This window comes from Monodon monoceros, unplaced genomic scaffold (genome assembly GCF_005190385.1).
Source record: "Monodon monoceros isolate NGI ecotype Baffin Bay Population unplaced genomic scaffold, NGI_Narwhal_1 Super_Scaffold_5, whole genome shotgun sequence".
Taxonomy (NCBI): Eukaryota; Metazoa; Chordata; class Mammalia; order Artiodactyla; family Monodontidae; genus Monodon; species Monodon monoceros.
In genome coordinates this window covers 113,833,748-113,855,569 of record NW_021703782.1, presented here as the reverse complement: position 1 = coordinate 113,855,569, position 21,822 = coordinate 113,833,748, and the positions used below count along the sequence as shown (strand labels likewise).

The following is a 21,822-nucleotide window of genomic DNA, read 5'->3' as shown; positions in this document are numbered from 1 at the left end:
TTCTATCAAGAGTGGCATTTATTCTCCTCGTGGAGGTGCGGTGCTCCGGGGAGCTGGTGCTATTGTGCTTAGGAAGGAGGTCTGTCCGTCCGTCCGTCTGTCCGGCCGGCCCGGCCCCAAACGGGGGCGGAAGAGGGGCGCGGCCCGAGTAAAAATCCCGGCCTGTTCCGGGTGGGAGTATGTACAAGGCGGCGGGGCGCAGGCGGGGGTGGGGGCGGGGCGGGCCGGCGGCCGCAGCCCCCACCCGAGGGCCCCCGCATCTCGGGCCCTACTCGTAGAATCAGTACAAAATAGGTGCTACCTAAACGTTCCTTCTACCTGAATTCGCTAAGTCGGTTATTGTGCTGCTTAGTTATGGGGGCGGGAGGGGGCCCATGGCTTTCCACGGCGGCGGCAGGGTGTGGGGAGAAGCGGGAGACCCTGGCCGGCCCACAGCCCTCCGGCCTTCTCCTTAGGTAGGTAGATAGGCATGTGGGGTAGGGTGGGGTGCCTGTGTGTGCGTGTGCATGCGGGTGTGCCCAGCGCAAGCGGGGCAGGCCCCAGCTTGGGAGCTGTGTGAACACCAAGCTGGGATGTAGGGGTCTTGGACGTGGGCTCTGCTGTGCCGGCCTCTCAGGTCCGGGTCCCCCGCTGCAGGAGCAGCGGAGTAGCAGCTGGGCTTGGTACCCACGGGGATGGGGCTAGCCAGGTCAAATGCTCCAGCGTGCACCTTTTCTTCTGGCCTGGAGCCCTGGACTGACATGACAGAGCCCTCATTGCCAGGGGATGGAAGGAATGGGATTCGGTATGGGTGGCCCTGGTGGCGCTGGGCCTTGGGGCCCTCGGTCTGTGCCACCTGAGCTGAGAACCCAGGCCCAAGTCAAAGGCAGAGCCCCACGGCCCCCAGCACTGGCTCGGCGCTGGGGCGGGGAGGAGTGAGGGGCCACGGTTAGGTCTAGGGACCGCGGCTCTCTCTGCACCTGCGGCCATCCCTGGCCCACCCAAGCCCGTTGGGCCCGTCACAAACATGCACACACACACACACACACACACACACACCCCGCAGGTCGCCACGTCCCTAGCGGACTCAGAAGGGGGCCTAGAACATAGTTGGTGCCTAATGAAGGATTGGTGGGTGATGGACGACTGAAGGAGGGGTCTTGGGGGGCAACCACCCCGCCCCGCCCCTGAAACCATTACACCCGCCGGCCTCTGCCGTGGGGGGGAGGAGGAGGGAGGAGGAGGGAGGAGGAGGGGGAAGAAAGTCTGCGCGTCCGGCCCCGCGCAGCGTCCCTGATCTAGGGGCCTATGGGGTGGGTGGGGCAGGGGGGATACCTGATTCTCAGTAACTCTAGAGGCGGCGGCAGCTTCGCATGCAGTGCGCATTATTGCTCTATAGTCGGCTTCGGACTAACTAAGAGGGACAGGGAGCGGGCAGCCCCGGGAAGGGACGGGAGGTGGGTGGGGCTGCATGCAGTGACGTCACAAAGGCGGCGGCCAATGGGGCGGGCCCTTGGGGCGGTGTCGCCGCCGAGGCTTTGGCATAGACGGGCGTAAGTTGGCAACAGAGTGAGGGCGGGGCCTGGGGTTCCAGGGAGGGGACCGGCCTCTGAGAGGCGGGGCCTGAGGCTCCCAAGAGGCGGAGCCCGGGTGGGGCGGGGTTCAGGGGCGGGGAAAGTGATCCAGGACATCCCAAACCCCTGGCGTCGGCGGGAAGGATAGGGGCCGCAGCGCCCCTTCCCTGACCCGAGTGCAATCCGTTCATAAATATAACGTACAAATACAGAAAGAAACCCGACGCATCCGCAACCCCCCCCCAGGGGGCTTTACCCGCAAAGCGAATACAGAGAGGTGTGTAGAGGGCTGTGCCCAGGCCTGCCTGCCGGGCCCCAGAAATCCGTCCTCCAACACCGAATGCCCGGGTACGAGGGAGGGGGCCCCGGGGCAGGGCGGGAGCGGGTTCTGAGGAGGTCGGATAAGTCCATGCGATTTGATATGCGTCATTATTATTCGTTATGGAGGACAGAGCCCGGGAAGCTGGGCTGGAAGAATTCGGATTTGGCAGGGGATGCGAGGCGAGGGTAGGAGAGCGGCTCGGACTGAGGCCCCAGAAGGAACCCAAGGGAGAGAGGTGCCGCCATCCGCCCCCCACCCCGATCCCCAACGCGTCTAACACTCCTGGGGTTCAACGAACACAGAGGAGTAGGGACGCCTCTGCAGCCCCCCATCCTGCCCCTCCCCCGCCTGCTGCTGGGGAGGGACCGGCTCCCTGGACGTCTAGGCCGCAGGCCTGGCCCTGGAAGGCTTGGGAAGGGGTGGGGAAGACCTGAGTCTCTGCGACACGATCCAGGGGCGCAGAAGAGGGAGGAAGGGGGCGCTCCCTACCTCACCCCACCCCGGTCTTCAGAGACCTAACTCGGAGATGAGGTTCGGTTCTGGGTCTCCTCGACCCTATTGCTGGGAAAAAGCCTGGGGCACCCTGGAGGGGAAGGGAGGGGGCTCGGGGTGGGTCTCCCCTCGGGACCCTATTGCTTGAAGGGGCCGGCAGGGCCCCCGGCGGGCGGGGCGGGGCCGGGCCCCCTCCCCCTATTGCTGTGAGGAGGGGCCCGCCCTCCGGCCCCTCCGCCCGTTCGCCGGCGGAGACCTCCCTGGGGGCCCGTATTGCTGAGAGCCGACCCGGCCGGCGGAGGCCACGCCGCCCTAGGCCTGCACGGGGCTGAGCTGCGGCGGCGCGGCGGGCGCCGGGGCCGGGGGACCGGCGGCGGCGGCGCCCTTGAAGCAGGCCGACTCGTAGTGCTTGTTGAGATAGGACTTGAGCGCGAAGCTCTTCTTGCAGCGCTTGCACTGGAAGTGCTTGAAGGCCGAGTGCGTCTGCATGTGCGCGCGCAGGTTGGAGCGGTCGGCGAAGGCCTTGCCGCAGTGCGCGCAGCCGAAGGGTTTCTCGCCGGTGTGGGAGCGCATGTGGCCCTGCAGCAGCCAGGGCCTGGAGAAGGCCTTGCCGCACACGCCGCACTTGTGGCGCAGGTCGTGCGTGAGCAGGTGCATGGCCATGGCCGGCATGGACACGTACACCTTGCCGCACGTCGGGCAGCGCCGCGCCAGCTGACTGTCCAGGCTGCGGTGCGTCTGCTTGTGGCGGCTCAGGTTCGACGACGTGGCGTACGTTTTGCCGCACTCGCCGCACGCGTGCCGGCCTCCCGCGCTGCCGGCCCCAGGCCCCGCACGCGCCTCGGTGCTCGCCCCCGCGCGCGCGCCGCCCCGACCCCCGGCCCCCGATCCCGCACCGCGCGTGCCTGCCCCGGCCCCGCCTCCGCCGTCGCCGTCGGGGGCCGCCGCCGAGGCCGTGGAGGGGGCGGCGGCGGCATTGGCGTTGGCGGCCTTGCGGCGGGAGCGCCCGTCGGTGATGAAGAAGGCGTCAGCAGCGTAGCCCTCGCTGACCGCCGCATCGCCGTTGATGTAGCCACCCGCGGCTGTGGCCAGCTCCGGGCGCGGGGTGGGCGGCGGCGCCGAGCCCGCAGCCGCCGGGCCCAGCTCTCCCCGCACGGCCGCAGCGTACATGGGCTCCGGGGACGGCCCTTTGAGCAGGGCCGCCTCGGCGTCGCCATCGTAGACAGAGGCAGGCCCCGCGTAGTCGTTGAGGTATCCTAAGGGCCGAGGCGGACAGACAGAGAGACAGCGGGAAGGGAACCGGGCAGCGGGCGAGACACACACGGGAGGGCGGCGGGAGACAGCGGGGTCCGGGAAGGAGGGAACAAGGAGGACAAAGAATAAGGGGCCGAGGGACCGCGGGGCAGGGAGGATGGAGACGGCAGGGAGGGGAAGAGAGGAGAGGAGAGATGAGACAGGGCCCGGCCCGGCCCCGCCCCACCCTCGCAGGAGGAAAAGAGTCGCATCTTCGGGCGCGGCTGCCCCCCCCCACCTTCCGCGGAGCTTCAAGGTCAGGGGGGAGGGGCGGCGCTTCCCTCGCCCTCCTTCCCCTCCTCCCCCTCCTCCCCTCCCCCTCTCCCTCCCCCTCGGGTTCTCCCCACTTCAGCAGTTTTCCCTGATTATGCAACACACTGCAGACCCGCAGCGCACAAAGCCAGGACCGCCTGTCCAGGGACCCCGTCGCTCCCGCTCTCATGGCTCCCAGCGGCTTTTCCACTGTGCTGAGAACCCGCGCCCAGCCTTGATGCCGACCCTCTCCGGTGCTCGAGGTCTCCCCACAAGCCCTGGAGAATTCTACCTCCCGCAGACCCTCTAGCACCTCCCTTTCAACTCCCAGCTCTCCCACTACTCACTAGATTTGACCACCTTCAGCTCCAGCCCTATCTCCCTCCATCCACTCTGCTTCTGCCCCCACTCCCTTCAGTCATCCTGCAGCCTTGGGTCCTACCTTGTTCCGCATTGCCCTCTTCCCCCAGGCCCTAATCCTTTATGGGGGCCTTCCTCGGCCCCAGGACAGACGACCAGGAAGATGCTGCATTGGAGACAGTGCCAGGGCGTCCACCAGGGGACACCTTCACAGGGACAAACTGCAGGCAGGCAGCATTATTCCTGCCGGTAACTGCAGCTGTTCTCAAGGCATGAGATGGATCTCACAACCTCAAAGTCACAAATGCACACCCCACACAATACAGGCTCTGGCTTCTTCAGGGTTACACTCAGCCTCTCAGACACTGTCAATCCTGGAGTCCCCTTAGGGTGGGCTGCATGCTGACCCAGGCCTGTGCCACCTACTCATGCAGGGTCAGACATGCAGCCACCCAGACACTCTCAGCTAGGGTCACCAGTCACATGGGCGCAAAGCAGCCTCAGAGTCACATGGTCCCATGTAGTGGCACACAGGCAGGCACACACTCATACAGGGTCACACACAAGCGCACACAGTCACATGGCCACACGCAGTCACATGGGCACACACAGGCTCGCACACAGGCTTATGCTTCTTCAGGTCACACTTGTTTTACCACCCCAGGCTGCTGGCACTCTCAGGCCCCTTGCCTGCGTGCTAACAGTTGTCCTTGAATTTGGGCGCCCTTACACAAAGAGCCTCCCCCTGCCTCCAGCACTTTGGACTTCCCGGCCCACAGCCCACCTGCCCACACCCTTCTCCCTGACCCTGGATTCAGGGAAGAAGACACTGCTGCTGCCTCGGCTGGGACCTTTGCCCTGACAGGTGGGCCGCCCCCACTGGACCACATGGCTACTCCCTGGAGCTCATAGCACTTCCCTGATGGCCCTAGCAGGGGGTCCTGGAGGTGTAGCCAAAGAAGAGGAGAGGGCTCCGAAGCAGGCTCAGCTTCCTGAGTGTGGGTTTGCATGCATCGCTAAGTCCTGTCATGTCAGCAGGTGTCCATGCTGTGTCGGTCAGGGTGTGGGTCAGTGTGTACCTTCAGGTACCTCCTGATCCTGCCCCCTGTTCCCCACCTTCAGGTACCTCCTGTTCCTGCATTGACACTCTCGCTGCCCAGCCTTGGCTCCGTTCTGGCCTACCTCTGCCTTCCCCTCTCCCTACCCCCCATCTTCCTCCCCTCCAAGCCCCACTCCAGCCACTGCCTCCTGCTGGTTCTGGTTCCCTCGGGTCTATTTCCTGGGGCCCCTGCTCCCTCCAGCCCCACACTCTGGCCCTCTACCCCTTCCGGCCCTGCCCTGGGCCCCTCGCCGCCCCCAGCCTCATCCCAGCTCACACCTTTCTCCTGCAGTCGCTCGCCGAGGTCGCTTCGGGCGCGCCCGTAGGAGCTCTCGAGGTCTGCCGAGGAGAACGTGTCAAGTTTGACCTTCTTGACCAGGAAGGATCTGGGCATGATTCCTGCGGGGCTCCGGCGCTGTGGGCCTGCGGAGCCGGGACGCGGGGGGGCTGCGGCCGCGGCGGGGCCCCGTCACCATCCGAGGGGCGGCGGAAGCAGCACGGGTCCCCACTCTGGCCTTTGGGTGCTGCCGCGCGAGTGCCGTCCTCTCTTCTGCCTGCCTGTCCTGCGTTTCCTTCTCTGCTCCTCGGGATCCCTTTTCTTCTCCTTCCTTCCTTCTCTTCTCTTCTTCTATTCTCTTCTCTCTTCTCCTCTTCTCTCTTCTCTTCCTTCCTTCCTTCCTTTCCTCCTCTGGTCCCGGCTCCCCAGCCCGCAGTGCCGCCCCTGGACAGGCGGGGGAGGAGGCTGGGAGGGCGGGGAGGGGGGGAGCGGCTCCGTCCCGGGCCCGGAGGCTGCGAGTGGGTGCAGGGCTGGCCCGGCTCCGCGGCCCCCTTCCCCTCCCCCCCGCCACCGCGGCGGAGCCTCAGTCAGCGACCCTCCATGCCCCCGGAGGTGGCGGCGCCGGGCCCGGAGAACGGGGCGGCGGCGGGAGTGCCGGCAGCTTCAGCACCGCGGCCAGCGCCGGCCCGGCCAGCACCTCGGCCAGCGACCGGGCGGGTAAAGCCGGCGTGAGCTGCGAGGGGCGAGCCGCGGGGGCTCGGCCGCCGGGCGGGGGTCCTCGGAAGGGGGTCTCTGGGAGGCTTGCTTTATTGTTCTGCAGCCGGAGCGAGCGGCGGCGGCGGCGGCGGGCGGCGGGCGGCGGGCGGGGGTCCTCGGGGGGAGGGGTGCGCTGGGAGGGCGGACCGAGGGAAGGTGGGAGGGAGGGACGGGGGCTCCGGGGGCGGGGCTCGGCCCTCAGACAGCTCCTGGGCCCGGCCTCCTGCACCCGCGGCCGCCTCTGCCTGCGGCCCGGCCCAGCCTCCGGCTTTTAAAGCCCAGGAGCTGCGGGAGGGGGTGGGAGGAGTGGGGGAGAGGACGGCGGAAATGGCTGCGCTGGGCCGGGCCCCCACCAGGATCTCCTGGGAGGGGTCTTGGGGATGCCGCGGCCCGGCTTGTGTGGAGTTCCCCCGAGAGACTCCAGGAACGGAGGCCCAGCTGTCCGCGGCATTGTGGGGCGTGGGGGGAGAGGTGGAAACAGGCCTGGGACCCACGAGCCCGGACTTGGGATCTTTGGGGGAGGAACGCAGGGCGGACCCCAGAATGGTCCGGCCAGTCTAGCTCTAGGGTGTGGAGGCGAGGGATCTGCGGGGGCAGGTGGGGGAGGCGGGAGGCGAAGGAGCGAATGCTGAGGCAGCGAAAGTGCAGTGTGGAAGTGCTGCGCTCGCCCTGTGCCGCAGTGGCTCCCTGCCACTCGGTCACCCGGGCTGACCCCGCACCCGCTGGAGAGGCCTCCTCCACCCCCGCCTTCCTCCCAAGGGCCGGAGGTAGATCGCAGCGGCGACGCACCGAGCGGGATGTGAAGGGGGAGAGGGGCTGCTTTGCCCTTGCTCCAGAAATTCGGTTTCACTGGTGGTTTTCCGCCCTCCCGCGCGCCAGCAGCTCCCCCACGCGGCCCGCAACCAGGCGGATAACCCTTCCCCCTGCCGCCCGCCCCGAGTTTGCAGCCCCCATGACGTCAGACCCAGCAGCCAATGGCTGGCGCGGGGGTGCGGGGAGTTCCGGGCCGCACAATGGCCGCGCGCGAGGACATATGTCCCCAATTAGGGCCCGGCGCCGCCATTGTCCCCTCACCCTCCCCCGCCCGGAGGTTCGGGTCTCCACGCTCCGAGCGCTCCCCAACGCGGCCCTCCGTCCCTGAGGACCAAGGTTGCAGGGGTGGTTCCGGGAGTATCCGGGCGCGTCCGAGCCGGGAGCGCGTGCGCACCCGGCGCAGAGAGCGGTGACCTTGTGCGGGGCGGCACGGCGGTCCCGCGGACACCTGCCGGGAGCGCGCGGCGGGAGGGCCGCACCGGGGGCGCGCGTTCGGGGGCGTGCCGGGCGCGCTGAGCTCAGCGCCCCGCCGCCTGCCCGGCTCTCCGGTTCCTCCCGCATCTCAGCCCAGGAGCCGAGTGAGCGGGGCTGTGAGCGAGCCAGCCCGGCGCGGGGGCGCGGCGGAGACCACAGGCCCGCTTTGTGGCGGCGGCCCAGGCCGCGGCAGTGGCGGGATATTCATCTTGCGTGGCAGTTGCTCCCAAGGGGCGGGGGCGGGGCGCGGCTGGCCCCTTATCGCAGAGCCGCAGCCGGCGGGGCCCGCAGTGGGGGCGGGGACGGGGATCCCCCTTGGCCGAGCCACTCGTCCCTGCCCCCTCCCAGGGGGGCCAGGCAGAGGCGCAGCCGGAGGCACGGGCCCAATTAGCATTTTGATTGCGGGACTGGGGGGCCCATCTGGACCGAGGCCTAATTACCGGGCTAACCCTCGGGGCGCCAGCGGGACGGGCCAGGCGCACTCCCTTCACCCTGGGTTCCCCGCCTCCCGAACAATCCGCCCCAGTACTGCTCTCGGACCACGTCCCTGTCCCCCTCCGTTATCCCAGTGGCCCTGTCGCTCTGTCCGTGTACTTTTGCTCCTCCACCCCTTCCCTCATTCTTCCACTCCCCTACCCTGTCCTTTGTCCCTCCCTCTGCACCTGTTTCCTCAGTCCCATTCCTCCATCGCCCTTCGCTTTTCCCTCATTTCTGTTCCTTCATCCAGCTTCTCGATTCTTCCATTCCTGGTTCGCTGTCCCAGACCCTGCCTGTCTGTCAATTTCCCCGTCCCCGAGGCTCCCAACCCTCTTGACCGACCGGGCGTCAGAGCACCGACACATGTGTCCTACGGCCCAGGCGCTCCCAAGGGGATCATTTAGGCCGCCCTCGCGCTCGCACTCGTTCGGGGTAGAGCCTGCAGCCCCTCGGGGCGCCCAGCGGGGAGGGGCAGCTGGGCCTAGGCGTTGGCCATCAGTCCGAAAAGGCCAGGTTGTGGAGCACACATGCGGCTCGGAAGCAATTACTTAGTCCTCTCCACCCCACCTCCTTTCAAGCACCCTGAGGTCGAGGTCACTGTGTTGCAGGAAGGGGGACCCCTCCCAGGGCCTGAGAGCGGGCTCTTGTCTAATACTCAGAAATGAACTGTCCGAGGAGACACATGTGCTGACAGAGCAAGAGACTTTATTGGGAAGGGGCGCCCAGGCGGAGAGGAGGAGGGTAAGAGACCCCAGGAGGACTGCTCTGCCACGTGGCTCGCAGTCTTGGGCTTTATGGTGATGGGGTTACTTTCTGGGTTGTTTCTGGCCGATCATTCTGACTCACGGAACTTTCTGGTGGCACATGCAACCGCTCAGCCAAGATGGGTTCCAGCGAGGAGGATTCTGGGAGGTTGGTAGGACGTGTGGACTGGCGTCTCCTCTCTCCTTTTGACTTTTCCTGTATTCTTCCGGTTGGTGGTGGCTTGTTAGTTCCGTGTTTCTTACCCGGATCTCCTGTCGTAAAATAGCGCATGCAAATTGTTACTGTCTTTGCCTGGCCAGGGCAGGCGGTTTCAGTCAGTGTTTCCCCTAACAACTCCCCCTTGAGAGACTTCGTGCTCAAGATACTTCTTGGGAATTGGGGCAGAGGTCTCTTTCTTCTGTAACTACTTCCTGCTGAGAGGGGGCGTAGCGTTGCCTCATACAGTAAAAGTCTGTCTCCACCTGATCAAAATTTGGGGTGAGGGCTGCAGGATGTGTGACTTTCAGCAATACAAGGACTTGTCTGAAATCACACCCATAGTGTCACCTAGTTATTTCCTTGGATGTCTGAACCATAGCTACTCCATTTTGACTTTTTTTTTTTTAAATCCATTTTGACTTTTAATTGTAATTTTCTCCTTCATAGCCAAAGCAGATGTCACCATTAATGATGTTAGTGTTTCTCTAGGTATGAGAAGATGCAAGAGTTTGGACTCATAAAATCTTCTCCTGAAAATATCTCACTATCTGAAGGCCTGTCCTGCCAGGTTTTCTCAGAGCACAGAGTGCCTCATTCCTGATCTCCACCCTGAATTCCTTTCAGGGGGTGTTGAAGCTCAGTGGCTGTAGTGGCCATTGACTTAATCCTTGCAGAGGCAGATGGCAATTTTCAGTTGGCAGATCCCCTTCAGGGTCATAAATTTCAGCATGGTTTGCGGGGCATTTCATGACCATTTCATCCCACGGTGCTAGGAATGCGTATTCCCAGGTCAGGTGAAGATTTCACTGACAGGCCACTCAGTGTGCCGCTATTATTGGACTAGGCCTTACGAGTAGCCCAAAAGCCTCTGGACTACCTGTCTAGTCTAGTCTCTTATGGTGCAGGACAATATTCCCTCTTGCTGCTTCTTCCCATATCCAGACTTACACTATTACCGTCGTTGATCTTATGTGGAACTATATATTATCATTTTGTCAGAGGCTCAGTCACACATTTGGTAATGCAAGAAACAACAATTTTGTAAAACAGGCAAAATAAAAAAATTATATAGCTAGCAGATTAGTAAGCTCATAAGCAAGAATATAAGTCAAGAAGTTCCACTAGGTGCAGCCCAGCATATCCCAGTTCGTCTGACTTAGTCTGTTCTGTACCAATCCTTATCTTTAAGGGAAGTTATATATTGGCGTTGTCCATAAGGCCCCCAGGCCAGTTTCCTAGTGTTACTAGACTGATTATCCTTAGTATGATTTAATTGTTCCCAACATAGAGGAGCCTCTAAACTTAACTTACCACAGCCTGGTGTTAACTACATAAATCCAGCCCATGATTGCGGGAGGCCTTATTCCTTGGCGGAAACTCTGCTTGTTGCTCTGAATGAGCTTGAGTAACAGAAGAAAACTCGTGTTTATGGCCAGGGTCAGAGCGGGCATTATTAATTGGCCAGGTGAAGGGATTCTACCTAGTAATATCAATAGTTACCTGAACGTGACTATAATTTTTCTTTTAAAGTAAATTTCCAGGTTTCCCTGGTGGCGCAGTGGTTAAGAATCCGCCTGCCAGTTCAGGGGACATGGGTTCGAGCCCTGGTCTGGGAAGATCCCACATGCTGTAGAGCGAATAAGCCCATGCGCCACAACTACTGAGCTACTGAGCCTGCACTCTAGAGCCCGCAGGCCACAACTACTGAGCCCCCGTGCCACAACTACTGAAGCCCACGCACCTAGAGCCTGTGCTCTGCAACAAGAGAAGCCACTGCAATGAGAAGCCTGTGCACCGCAACAAAGAGTAGCCCCCGCTCACCACCACCAGAGAAAAGCCCACACACGGCAACGAAGACCCAATGCAACCAAAAATAAAAATAAATAAAAATAAAATAAATTTTTAAAAATTAAAAAAATAATAAATTAAATTTATTTATTTATTTAAAAATGTTTTTAAAATAAAGTAAATTTCCTCAGGGCCAACCAATGGGCCTTGGAGTGGAGAAATTCACCAAGGTAACACAGAAGTACCAGACACAGGTAATTGGTCACAAACCCAACAATTGGACTGATTTTTAAAACTAGCATAGGATCGTGCCCGTGATAGGAGAACATTTGCTTCATGTGTAAGAAGTCAGGAAAACATTAGAGATGATTGTATGAGTCAGGTCGAGAATCTTGGGCAGTCTGTCTACTTCTGATGTTGTCGTCGTCTTGTCCTACTGTGAGTGTAGTTTCTCCTCTGAGCGTTGTTTTCAGGTGAGTTTTTTTTTTCTTTTTTAAATTTATTTAGTTCTTTTTGCCGTGCTGGGTCTTCATTGCTGCACGCGGGCTTTCTCTAGTTGTGGCGGCCAGGGGCTACTCTTTGTTGCGGTGCGTGGGCCTCTCATTGCTGTGGCTTCTCTTTGTTGCAGAGCACGGGCTCTAGGCGCACGGGCTTCAGCAGCTGTGACACGCGGGCTCAGTACTTGTGGCTCATGAGCTTAGTTGCTCCACGGCATGTGGGATCTTCCTGCACCAGGGCTCGAACCCGTGTCCCTTGCATTGGCAGGCGGATTCTCAACCACTGCGCCACCAGGGAAGCCCCTTAAGGTGGCTTTGAGGTCAGCCGTCCTCTCTATAGGCCAGTCCAGTGCAGGGACCCTTTATGAGTGGAAATTAATCCGAGTCAATTCCCTTCAGTTTCACTGTGCATGAGCTAGTTAAGAGTACCTGATAAGCGTCCTTCCGTCCAGGTTGGAGATAGTTTTTTAAATTATGTCTTTTCCAGTATGCATAATCCCCCAGTCGCAGGTTGTGGTGCATCTGATCTTCATCCAAAGATAGATTACTGAGATATGCTTCAGAAACAAACTTAGAGTGGCCTTCAATTAAATTTTACATTAATATAACATAACAGCAAAGAACTATCTGGGAGGTGAGTCTTAGTAAATACAGATCTCCATTAACAAAAGTGGGATTTAACATTCATTGAAACATAATCTTTTTCTCTCTAAACTTACCCTCTTTTCTACCAAATGTAACCAAATTAAGACTAATTTGTTTGCAGAATAAGTCTGGTCTCAGTACTCGGCCTGATGACTTATATAACTGTAACTGATCATATAGACTTGCTGAAATTTTTATAAGGAGTCTCAGACTGGACTGTTAAAAGACCTCTCAGGGCTAGGAAAGTCATGCCAAGGGCTTATCACAGATTTTTGCCTAACAAATATAGGTGAATTCCTCCCTTTTCGAGGTCTCCAAAATACCTTGGGATTTCTGTACCTGCTAGTGAGGTAGCCTTCCTAATTTATCTGACAGAGCTGCTGGGAACCTAAGAGTTTCCAGTCTCTGGAGGGAGCAGATAGAAAAAGATAAATGTTTCAGTTCTGCTTACAAAAGTATAATTTACCAAATTTCTGTAAGTCAATGAGTTTGAGGGGAAAGTTTCTGTATACCTAGAAAACACAGATTTAAACCAGTAATTTTTCAGATAGAAACCATAAACATTATAACCGTATTCACCAGTTCACTCAGTCCTATGTAACTAACCCTTTTTGTTAACAACTTTTTGAAGCCATCAGGTTTTTCATTAGAATTCTTCAATTTGTTACCCAGTTCAGCATTATGGTCTGAAAGTCAGAAACCTGTATTTATCCAAAAGTCCTTTCCATAAACCTTCTTGAAGAGGAAGCATTTCTGCAAAGGCATTCGAGTGAAACCATAACTGTCTATAATGACAAAAGACTTAAGAAGGCACGTTTAAATCTGATTACAATACAATTGACAAAGAAACTTGATTACTGCTGTGACATACAACACTTTAAGATAATAACTAGCATTATGACTGAAAACATTTTACCAGGACATGTCAGAATTTTAGGAACTGCCTATAATGTCTAGGATATCTATATTAGTAACATTTACCATACAATATAACCTAAGAAGATTTATTACTCATTTGACAATACTTCCCATGTAACTTAACATACCAGATGAACTTAGTTTAATATTTTTCTTTGGGATGTTTCAAGGGCCCTTTGAAGCATCCCAAAGTTAGCTAGAGGTAAAAAAAGGACTTCATTAGAATTTGATTTAGGAAGTTTTGTCAAAAAAAATTAAAAAGGGTTTAGAACACTCAGTCACGAAGGATGAAAGGTCACTGTGAAACAATTCACTTAGCCAAAGTAACAATAAAGACTTCAAAGGCAAATACAGAACAGATCACTTAAAAGGTAAAGAAACTTGAAATCTGTTATCAAACGCAGTTCAACATTTTAAGAAATCTTGTCCTCTTAAGAGAGAGAAAAGCCAAATTCAAGTTTTGCTCCCACTTACATTTAAAATTCTTTTACTTGGGCTTCCCTGGTGGCGCAGTGGTTGGGAGTCCGCCTGCCGATGCGGGGGGTGCGGATTCGTGCCCCGGTCCGGGAGGATCCCGCGTGCTGCGGAGCGGCTGGGCCCGTGAGCCATGGCCGCTGAGCCTGCACGTCCGGAGCCTGTGCTCCGCAACGGGAGAGGCCACAGCGGTGAGAGGTACGCGTACCACAAAAAAAAAAAAAAAAAAAAACCCCACACAGGCCCGGCCATCCTAGTCAGACACTCCCTTAAATACAAGGTTGAAGACTCTCAGAAAACCTCCTGTGGAGACACAGAGCTTCAGATCCGAGTGCTAACAGAGTAAATAGAAATATCTCAGGTCTCCAAAGATTTCAAAGGGAGGAGAGGAGGCCAGGTTGAAAGATGAGGGGAAGGAGGGGGGACAAAAGGGGTGGCCTTACAGACGTCTCCGGCCACCTGCAGACGTCCAACCATTACGGGACTTTTCCCTGGGCTTCCAGGAAGGGAGGACGGGAACTTGGCCCTACCAGAAACCAGAGACCAGACCACACCAGAGCCAGAATTCGAGTTCTCTGCCCACCGGAGGTGATCAGGCTCCGACCATCAGATCAGGCTGAGGCCCTTCAACCAGACTCCCGCGTCCAGGACCAGGACAGAAGAAAAAAAGGTAGGATAGGAGGGTTTGAAAGAGGAAAGAGAGGGGGTAGGGGAAGAGGTCAATAAAGTCTGTTGCTCCTTACCCGGTTGGAGCACTCTGGCCAGTCGTCTGCGTCAGGAGGAGACCAGGAACAAAAGGGTCCCAGTTGCGGCCACTGGGTCTGGTCCATCTGCGGGCGAGCTGGTCCCCGAGTACCCCGAGTGGTCAGGATGTCAGTCGTAGCAAAGAAGGGATCCCACCAGAGTTGCCATTTGTTGCAGGAAGGGGGACCCCTCTCAGGGCCCGAGAGCGGGCTCTTGTCTAACACTCAGAAATGAACTGTCTGAGGAGACACACGTGCTGACAGAGCAAGAGACTTTATTGGGAAGGGGCGCCCAGGCGGAGAGCAGGAGGGTAAGGGACCCCAGGAGGACTGCTCTGCTGCGTGGCTCGCAGTCTTGGGTTTTATGGTGATGGGGTTACTTTCTGGGTTGTTTCTGGCCGATCATTTTGACTCAGGGAACTTTCTGGTGACACATGCAACCGCTCAGCCAAGATGGGTTCCAGCGAGGAGGATTCTTGGAGGTTGGTAGGACACGTGGACTGTTGTCTCCTTTTGACCTTTCCTGTATTCTTCCGGTTAGTGGTGGCTTGTTAGTTCCATGTTCCTTACCAGGATCTCCTGTCGTAAAATAACTCATGCAAACTGTTATTGTCTTTGCCTGGCCAGGGCAGGCGGTTTCAGTCAGTGTTTCCCCTAACAACTGTGCCCCATGGTGGGGTCCAGCTAGGAGAGGCTGGGAATGGACAGCTGGAGATACTAACCCCTTTGGAAAGTTTCAGCCCCCTTGCACCAGAGGCCACCTTGAGTCTCTCCCACCGAGAGGTGAGGTATAGGGGGCTTTGTTGCAGGAGAGGGGAGTGGGTCCCAAGGCAAGGCCACTTTGGCCTCCGGCCGACCCAGTGGGTTGCGGGGCACTGTGGCACTCGAGGCCCACGCAGGGACCATACCCCGAGGAGCCTCTTGGCCTCAGGGTCTCTGTCCACCAGCCCCACCCTGCCCAGGTTCACACTGCAACAGCTGGGCCCAGCCCCTTATCCATGTCAAATGGGAAGGATCTGGTGTTGGCTCTATGTTCCGCCACCTTCCTCTGCTTCCGTGTGTGCCACTTCCAGGCCTGGCAAGTCTCATGTTACTGAAGAGCCAGACTTTAAGCGGGGACCCCCAGTGCTGTATCCCAAGCACCGTGCCCCCAGCAGAGCCAGGAGCCCTGTGTGTGCCCACCCCTGGGCCCGTGGTCACCGTCTCACCCCCCTCTGCCCTACTCTCTGCCCCAGTGGGCGTATCTGGAACCAGTTCTGCCTTCACCCCCCTAACCTATATTGAACATCAATCTGTGCTCTGAAGCAGGGGCAGCAGACACTGATCTCTGTGCTCCTAGAGCCCACAGTCCAGCCCAGGAAACAGAGGCAAACCAGTGAAAGCTTGGACGATGAGAGCAGGCACGGGAAACACTGGGAGGAGACAAGCAGTGGAGGGCTACTGAGACCGAACAGTACTGGGGGAAACAACCCGTGCAAAGGTCCTGAGGCCACAGTGGGAGGAGTGTGGGCAGAAACCCTAGGCCAGAGAAGGGCAGGTGCATGAGGGAGAGCAGTAACAAGTTGAAGAAGGAGAGGAAGGGGGCAGAGACTAAGCCTGTGAGGTGGTTATGGGCTTTGGCCTCTATTCCAGAGGTGATGGGATTCTGTGTCTTTCAGGAACAGCAGGGAGGCCAGTGAGGGTAAGCAGAGGGGTTGAGTTTATCCAGGTGAGCTACTGAGAGAGGCATGTGAATCAAGGGGCGTGCAAGGTAGGGGTGGCAGTGATTGTGGAATCTAAACCAGATGAGAAGAGGGTGACGACACATCATCCTGGGGCTCTGGGGCGCTGGAGGCAGCAGTGAGCTGGGAGGGGTGATGGGCAGGGAACCGGGTGTTGAACCGAGATGCCGGGGCGGGGTTGGGGGGTTACTGGAGGTGACAGGGTCCAGGGCGTCGTTGAGGCAGAGGATGAGGTCACTGGCAGGAAGAAGAGATCAACACCGAGGGGCAGGGAGCTGAAGGGTGGCCCACGGGAGTTCAGGCCTGATGCAGCGGTGCGGCGACGCCTCGGCAAGGGCTGGGGTGGGGGGTGGGTGTGGCCGACGGGCGATGGACGCGTCAGCCAGGACTCTTGGGGGGAGCAGGGGGAAGGGGCTGCAGGCTGCAGCAGGAAGAGGGGTCGTGGCACTTCCAGGCCTGGGGTGAGGCGGGGAGAGAAAAAGCAGCCCCGGAGAAGGCTGGCGGGAAGGGAGCAGGGAGGAGGGGCCGCGGTCGGGCGAGAGCAAAGGCTGAGTGATGGGGCTGAGGGCGTGGGGGGATGCTGGAGCCTGGCCCCGGGGAAGGGTGTCAGGACTGGGGGGCTTTACTGCTAAACAAGTGATGTGTGCTGGGAGGGGCTCATTGGAACAAGGGCTTGAGGCGGACCTGCTGGGGTGCGTGGCCTGAGCCGCAGCAGGGAGGCCAGACCACGAGGCCACTGAAACCGGCTGCCTGAAAAAGACCAGGAAAAACAGAGGGTGAACATCAAGGTAGTAGAAAATGAGTGCAGTAAATTCAGCAATGGCTACTATTCTGATAGTAGGAACAAGTAGTATTAGGTGAACTTGTACAGAGCAGGAATGCTGGTACTCCCAAGGGGTTAACAGGAGATTTACTACACAAGAAATGAGGCCTCGCCAGAAAAGTCATGCAAATTAAACAATGAAAATGTAAATTCAGGGTTTTGGGGGAGGGGGGGTGTTTGGTCTTTTTTTTACATCTTATTATAGAAAATATCAGACATGCACAAAAGTGTAGAGAGTCAGACCATGTGACTGTCACCACCACCACCTAAGACCAGTTCACGGCCAGCCTGGTTTCCTTTTTGCCCTCCCCCCATCGCAAAGCGCCACTCTTCTCTTAGGAGCTAAACAAAGACGGGAGAGCAGGCGGCCTGGCTGTTGTGTGATGGAGCCCCAGCCTCGTGCTCTGAGTCCGTCCAGCCCTACCTGGGGGCACCAGAGGTATGACTGGGCCCTGCGCCCTTCCTGTTTGGGGCAGGGTGTCCCCTTAGCCTCTTGCGTCCAGGGTCTCCAGCTGGCTATATGAGAGGCCAGCTGCCCCAAAGTGGCCCAGATCCCTCCTCAGTCCAAGGGATCCAACTGCCTGACTTGCTCACAGCCTTGGTCTCATTCAGCCTGAGCCTGAGCTGGAACCTCCCATACGCTTCAGACGCCTCCGTGTTCCCGAGTCAACACAGGCATCTGTCCTATCCAGACACAGGCCACTAGTGTCCCCTACAGGACTGTCCTTTGGGGAGTTTTAAAGGAGACACGGCGTGGGGGGGGGCGGGCAGGAGAGTGAGCTCTGGGGGGGCGGAGGAAGCGGGGAGAAAGTGACCAGAGGGACTGCAGGGCAGGGCTGCCTGCGCCACAAGGGGGAGGCTCTGGCAGCAGGGGGTGGACTGCCACCCCTCCTACGCTCCACAGAAGCTTGGCATGTGGTGGCCTGGCAGCCCCGCACTTCCTGATACAGTGTGGACCTCCGTAACCTCACCTTCCTGTCCTCTCCACCGGGTTGCCACTTTCATTCAAACTTTGCTCTGGAACATCACGCCCCCATGGCTCCCCCCACAACCCCCTACCCCAGCTCTGCCCCAGAGAGATGACCATGCTCACTACATCCTCTCTGCTGCCCATCCGTCCACCTTCTCACTCTCCCAGGAGCCTGGCCCCCTGAGGACCACACTTCCTCAGCAAGGGCAGCGGGTCATTCTTCTGAACACTAGCTGGCCTCTTCCCGTCCCGTAACCACTCCTACGACTTTTCTCTGTGGTGCACACGTGACACACTGCCCTGATCGTCTACCCAGGAGGGACTCTGGTCCCATTGCCTGCAGGGGACAACTTCAGCTGTCAGAGGCTCCAGGGGTTGCCCCTGGCCCCATGTGCCAGCCTTCTCGTGGTGGCTGGCATCGAAGGGCTGGGCGATGCAGGAGCCAAAGGCCTGGCATCTCAGCCCGATGCGGGCGCCTCTAGCAAGATGTTCCAACCCCAGAGCCCTCGCAGTGGCACATCCTGCCCACTCTGCTTCAGTGTCTCCCTCTTGGAGAGCCCGGGCAGGGAGTTGAAGTCAGGAGTGGTCCAAGACAGCCTGGACTGAGGCAGACTCGCTCACTGCCTGGCTGGCTGCAGGTGGGGCACGGACAGACCGGGGCACAAGGCCGGGGCCCAGCTGTTAAAACTTTCCCCCGTAGTGAGCGGGCATCACACAGCAGGAACGGCTGCACCAGCGGCTGGAGGGCCTGGCGTTTCAAACGTGCAGGAGCAACAGTCGCGATCGAGGCCGTGGTTCAGCTCTGGTGAGGCTCCAGCGGAAGGGTGGTGACAGGCCAAGAGCCTGGCCTAGCCACGGAAAGCCCAGCCCCTTGGTGGCAGCTCCCAGCTCTGCAGCCAAAGTGCAGAGAGTGCTGAGGGTCAGGCCTCGACTTAAGCGCCAGAGTAGCTGAGCTCCAGAGAAACTTGGACGAGTGTCCACTTCCAGCACAGACTGCAGTTACAGGAACCAAATTTACCATCCTACCTGAAACAGCTAAAAAACTAGGCAAAATGGGGCTTCCCTGGGGGCGCAGTGGTTGAGAATCCGCCTGCCAATGCAGGGGACACGGGTTCGAGCCCTGGTCCGGGAAGATCCCACATGCCGCGGAGGAACTAAGCCCGCGAGCCACAACTACTGAGCCCACGAGCCACAACTACTGAAGCTTGCACGCCTAGAGCCCACGCTCCGCAACAAGAGAAGCCACCGCAATGAGAAGCCCGCGCACCGCAACGAAGAGTAGCCCCCGCTCGCCGCAACTAGAGAAAGCCCGTGAGCAGCAACGAAGACCCAATGCAGCCATAAATTAATTAATTAATTTTTTAAAATAACAAAAGGGAGGAGGGACACAAACAGGTTCCCATTCAAAAAAAAAGAACTAGGCAAAATAGATGAAGCAATGGATCTCAAGACATTGGGCATCAGCAATGAAGGACAGTGACCCCTGAGAGGTGACAAACAAGGTGAGCCCTATGATCCCCCAGGTCACTGCCTAGAGAGTGTGTCCAGGCTGTGGCACAGGTGGGCCACCCGGGCAGACTCCCCAAGTTCAGAGACAGAGCTGGGTGTCTGGGAAGGCCGGGGTGGCCAGGATTCGCAGGACAGAGTACCAGGGAGTACTTTCAAGAAGAATTTAGAGAAAATATTTACAATGTATATATTTTTTCAGATTAGTATTTTTCTTTCTTTTGAAAAATACTTGAAAGTGGAATTGCTGGATCATATGGTAGTTTTATTTTGAGGAACCTCCATACTGTTCTCCATAGTGTAGGAGGGTTCACTTTTCTCCACACCTTCTCCAGCATTTGTTATTTGTAGACTTTTTAAAATTTTTATTTATTTATTTTTGGCTGCGTTGGGTCTTCATTGCTGCACGCGGGCTTTCTCTAATTGCAGCGAGTGGGAGCTACTCTTCGTTGCAGTGCACGGGCTTCTCATTGCAGTGGCTTCTCTTGTTGTGGAGCACGGTCTCTAGGTGCACGGGCTTCAGTAGTTGTGGCACATGGGCTCAGTAGTTGTGGCTCGCGGGCTCTAGAGAGCAGGCTCAGTAGTTGTGGCGCACGGGCTTAGTTGTTCCGCGGCATGTGGGATCTTCCCGGACCAGGGCTCAAACCCGTGTCCCCTGCATTGGCAGGCGGATTCTTAATCACTGCACCACCAGGGAAGCCCTTGTAGACTTTTTAACGAAGGCCATCCTGACCAGTGTGAGGTGGTACCTTACTGTAGTTTCGATTTGCATTTCTCTAATAATTAGTGATGTTGAGCATCTTTTCCTGTGCCTGTTAGCCATCTGTATGTCTTCTTTAGAAAAATCTCTATTCAGGTCCTCTGCCCATTTTTGAATCGAGTTGTTTGTTTTTGATATTGTGTTGTATGAGTTCATTGTATATTTTGGATATTAACCCCTTCTCAGATATATCATTTACAAATATATTTTCCCATTCAGTAGGTGGCCTATTCATTTTGTTGGATGTGCAAAAGCTTTTTAGGTTGATGTAGTCCTATTTGTTTATTTTTGCATTTGTTTCTCTTGCCTGAGGAGACGTATCAAAAAAAAAAATTGCTAAGAATGATGACAAAGAGCATACTGACAATGTTTTCTTCTAGGAGATTTATGGTTTCAGGTCTTACATGTAAGTCTTTAATCCATTTTAGCTTATTTTTGTATATGGTGTGAGAAAGTAATCCAGTTTGATTCTTATGCATGTAGCTGTCCAGTTTTCCCAACACCATATTGAGGAAACTGTCTTTTCCTCCTTGTATATTCTTGCCTCCTTTGTCATGGATTAACTGACCTTGTACACATGGATTTATTTCTGGGCTCGCTATCCTGTTCCATTAATCTATATTTCTGTTTTTGTGCCAATACCATACTGTTTTGATGACTGGAGCTATGTAGTATAGTTTGAAATCAGGGAGTGTGAATGCTCCAGCTTTGTTCTCTTTTTTAAGATTGTTTTGACTATTTGGGGTCTTTTGTGTTTCCATACACATTTTAGACATACTTTGTGAATGGGTATGTGAAGAATGCCATTGGTATTTTGATAGGGATTGCATTGAATCTGTAAACTGATTTGGGTGGTGTGGACATTTTAACAATATTAATCCTTCCAATCCATGAACACAGTATATCTTTCTACTTGTTTGTGTTGTCTTCAATTTCTTTTTTTTTTAATATTTATTTATTTATGTGGTTGCTCTGAGTCTTAGCTGCAGCAGGCGGGCTCCTTAGTTGCAGCTCGCTGGCTCCTTAGTTGCGGCTCACCAGCTTCTTAGTTGCAACAGGGAGGCTCCTTAGTTGTGGCATGTGGGCTCCTTAGTTGTGGCATATGAACTCTTAGTTGTGGCATGCATGTGGGATCTAGTTCCCTGACCAGGGATCGAACCCAGGCCCCCTGCATTGGGAGCCTGGAATCTTAACCACTGCGCCACCAGGGAAGTCCCTCATCTTCAATTTTTTTCATCAGTGTCTTATAGTTTTCTGAGCATAGGTATTTTACCTTCTTAATTAGGGTTATTCCCAGATATTTTATTCTTTTTAATGCAATTGTAAATGGGATTGTTTTCTTACTTTCTCTTTCTGACAGTTCTTTGTTAGCGTATGGAAATGCAACAGATTTCTGTATATTAATTTTGATGTTGCAACTGTACTGAATGCATTTATTAGTTCTAATAGTTTTTTGGTGGTGTCTTAATAATTTTTTATGTATAGCATCATGTCATCTGTAAACAGCGACAGTTTTATTTCTTCCTTTCCAATTTGGATTACTTTTAAATATTTTTCTTCTCTGATTTCTCTGGCTAGGACTTCCAATACTATGTTAAATAGAATTGGTGAGAGTGGGCATCCTTGTCTTGTTCCTGATCTTAGAGGAAACACTTTCAGTTTTTCACCGTTGAGTATAATGTTAGCTGTGGGCTTATCATATATGGCCTTTATAATGTTGAAGCAGGTTGCCTCTATACCCACTTTGTTGAGAGTTTTTATCAAAAATGGATGTTGAGGACTTCCCTGGTGGCACAGTGGTTAAGAAGCTGCCTGCCAATGCAGGGGACACGGGTTCAAGCCCTGG

The 21,822-nt window shown here is 56.5% G+C and overlaps 1 protein-coding gene across 1 annotated transcript; it reads right to left on the bottom strand.

Moving 5' to 3' along the window:
• Window positions 1-240: 240 nt before the first annotated feature.
• SCRT1 (scratch family transcriptional repressor 1) lies at window positions 241-5,880 on the bottom strand. The gene is made up of 2 exons (XM_029202290.1): window positions 5,651-5,880; window positions 241-3,623 (listed from the first exon to the last, which is right to left on the bottom strand). Exons 1-2 carry the CDS (start codon window positions 5,763-5,765, stop codon window positions 2,680-2,682), a joined length of 1,059 nt encoding a protein of 352 aa, XP_029058123.1. The 5' UTR covers window positions 5,766-5,880; the 3' UTR covers window positions 241-2,679.
• Window positions 5,881-21,822: the final 15,942 nt, after the last annotated feature.

What these genes read in the sequence shown, in the direction of transcription:
- SCRT1 (XM_029202290.1), bottom strand. Translation starts at nt 5,765, where the DNA reads ATGCCCAGATCCTTCCTGGTCAAGAAGGTCAAACTTGACACGTTCTCC. An exon ending in CGAGCGACTGCAGGAGAAAG is followed by an intron (nt 3,624 to 5,650) that starts GTGTGAGCTGGG and finishes CTCGGCCCTTAG; the next exon opens with GATACCTCAACGACTACGCG.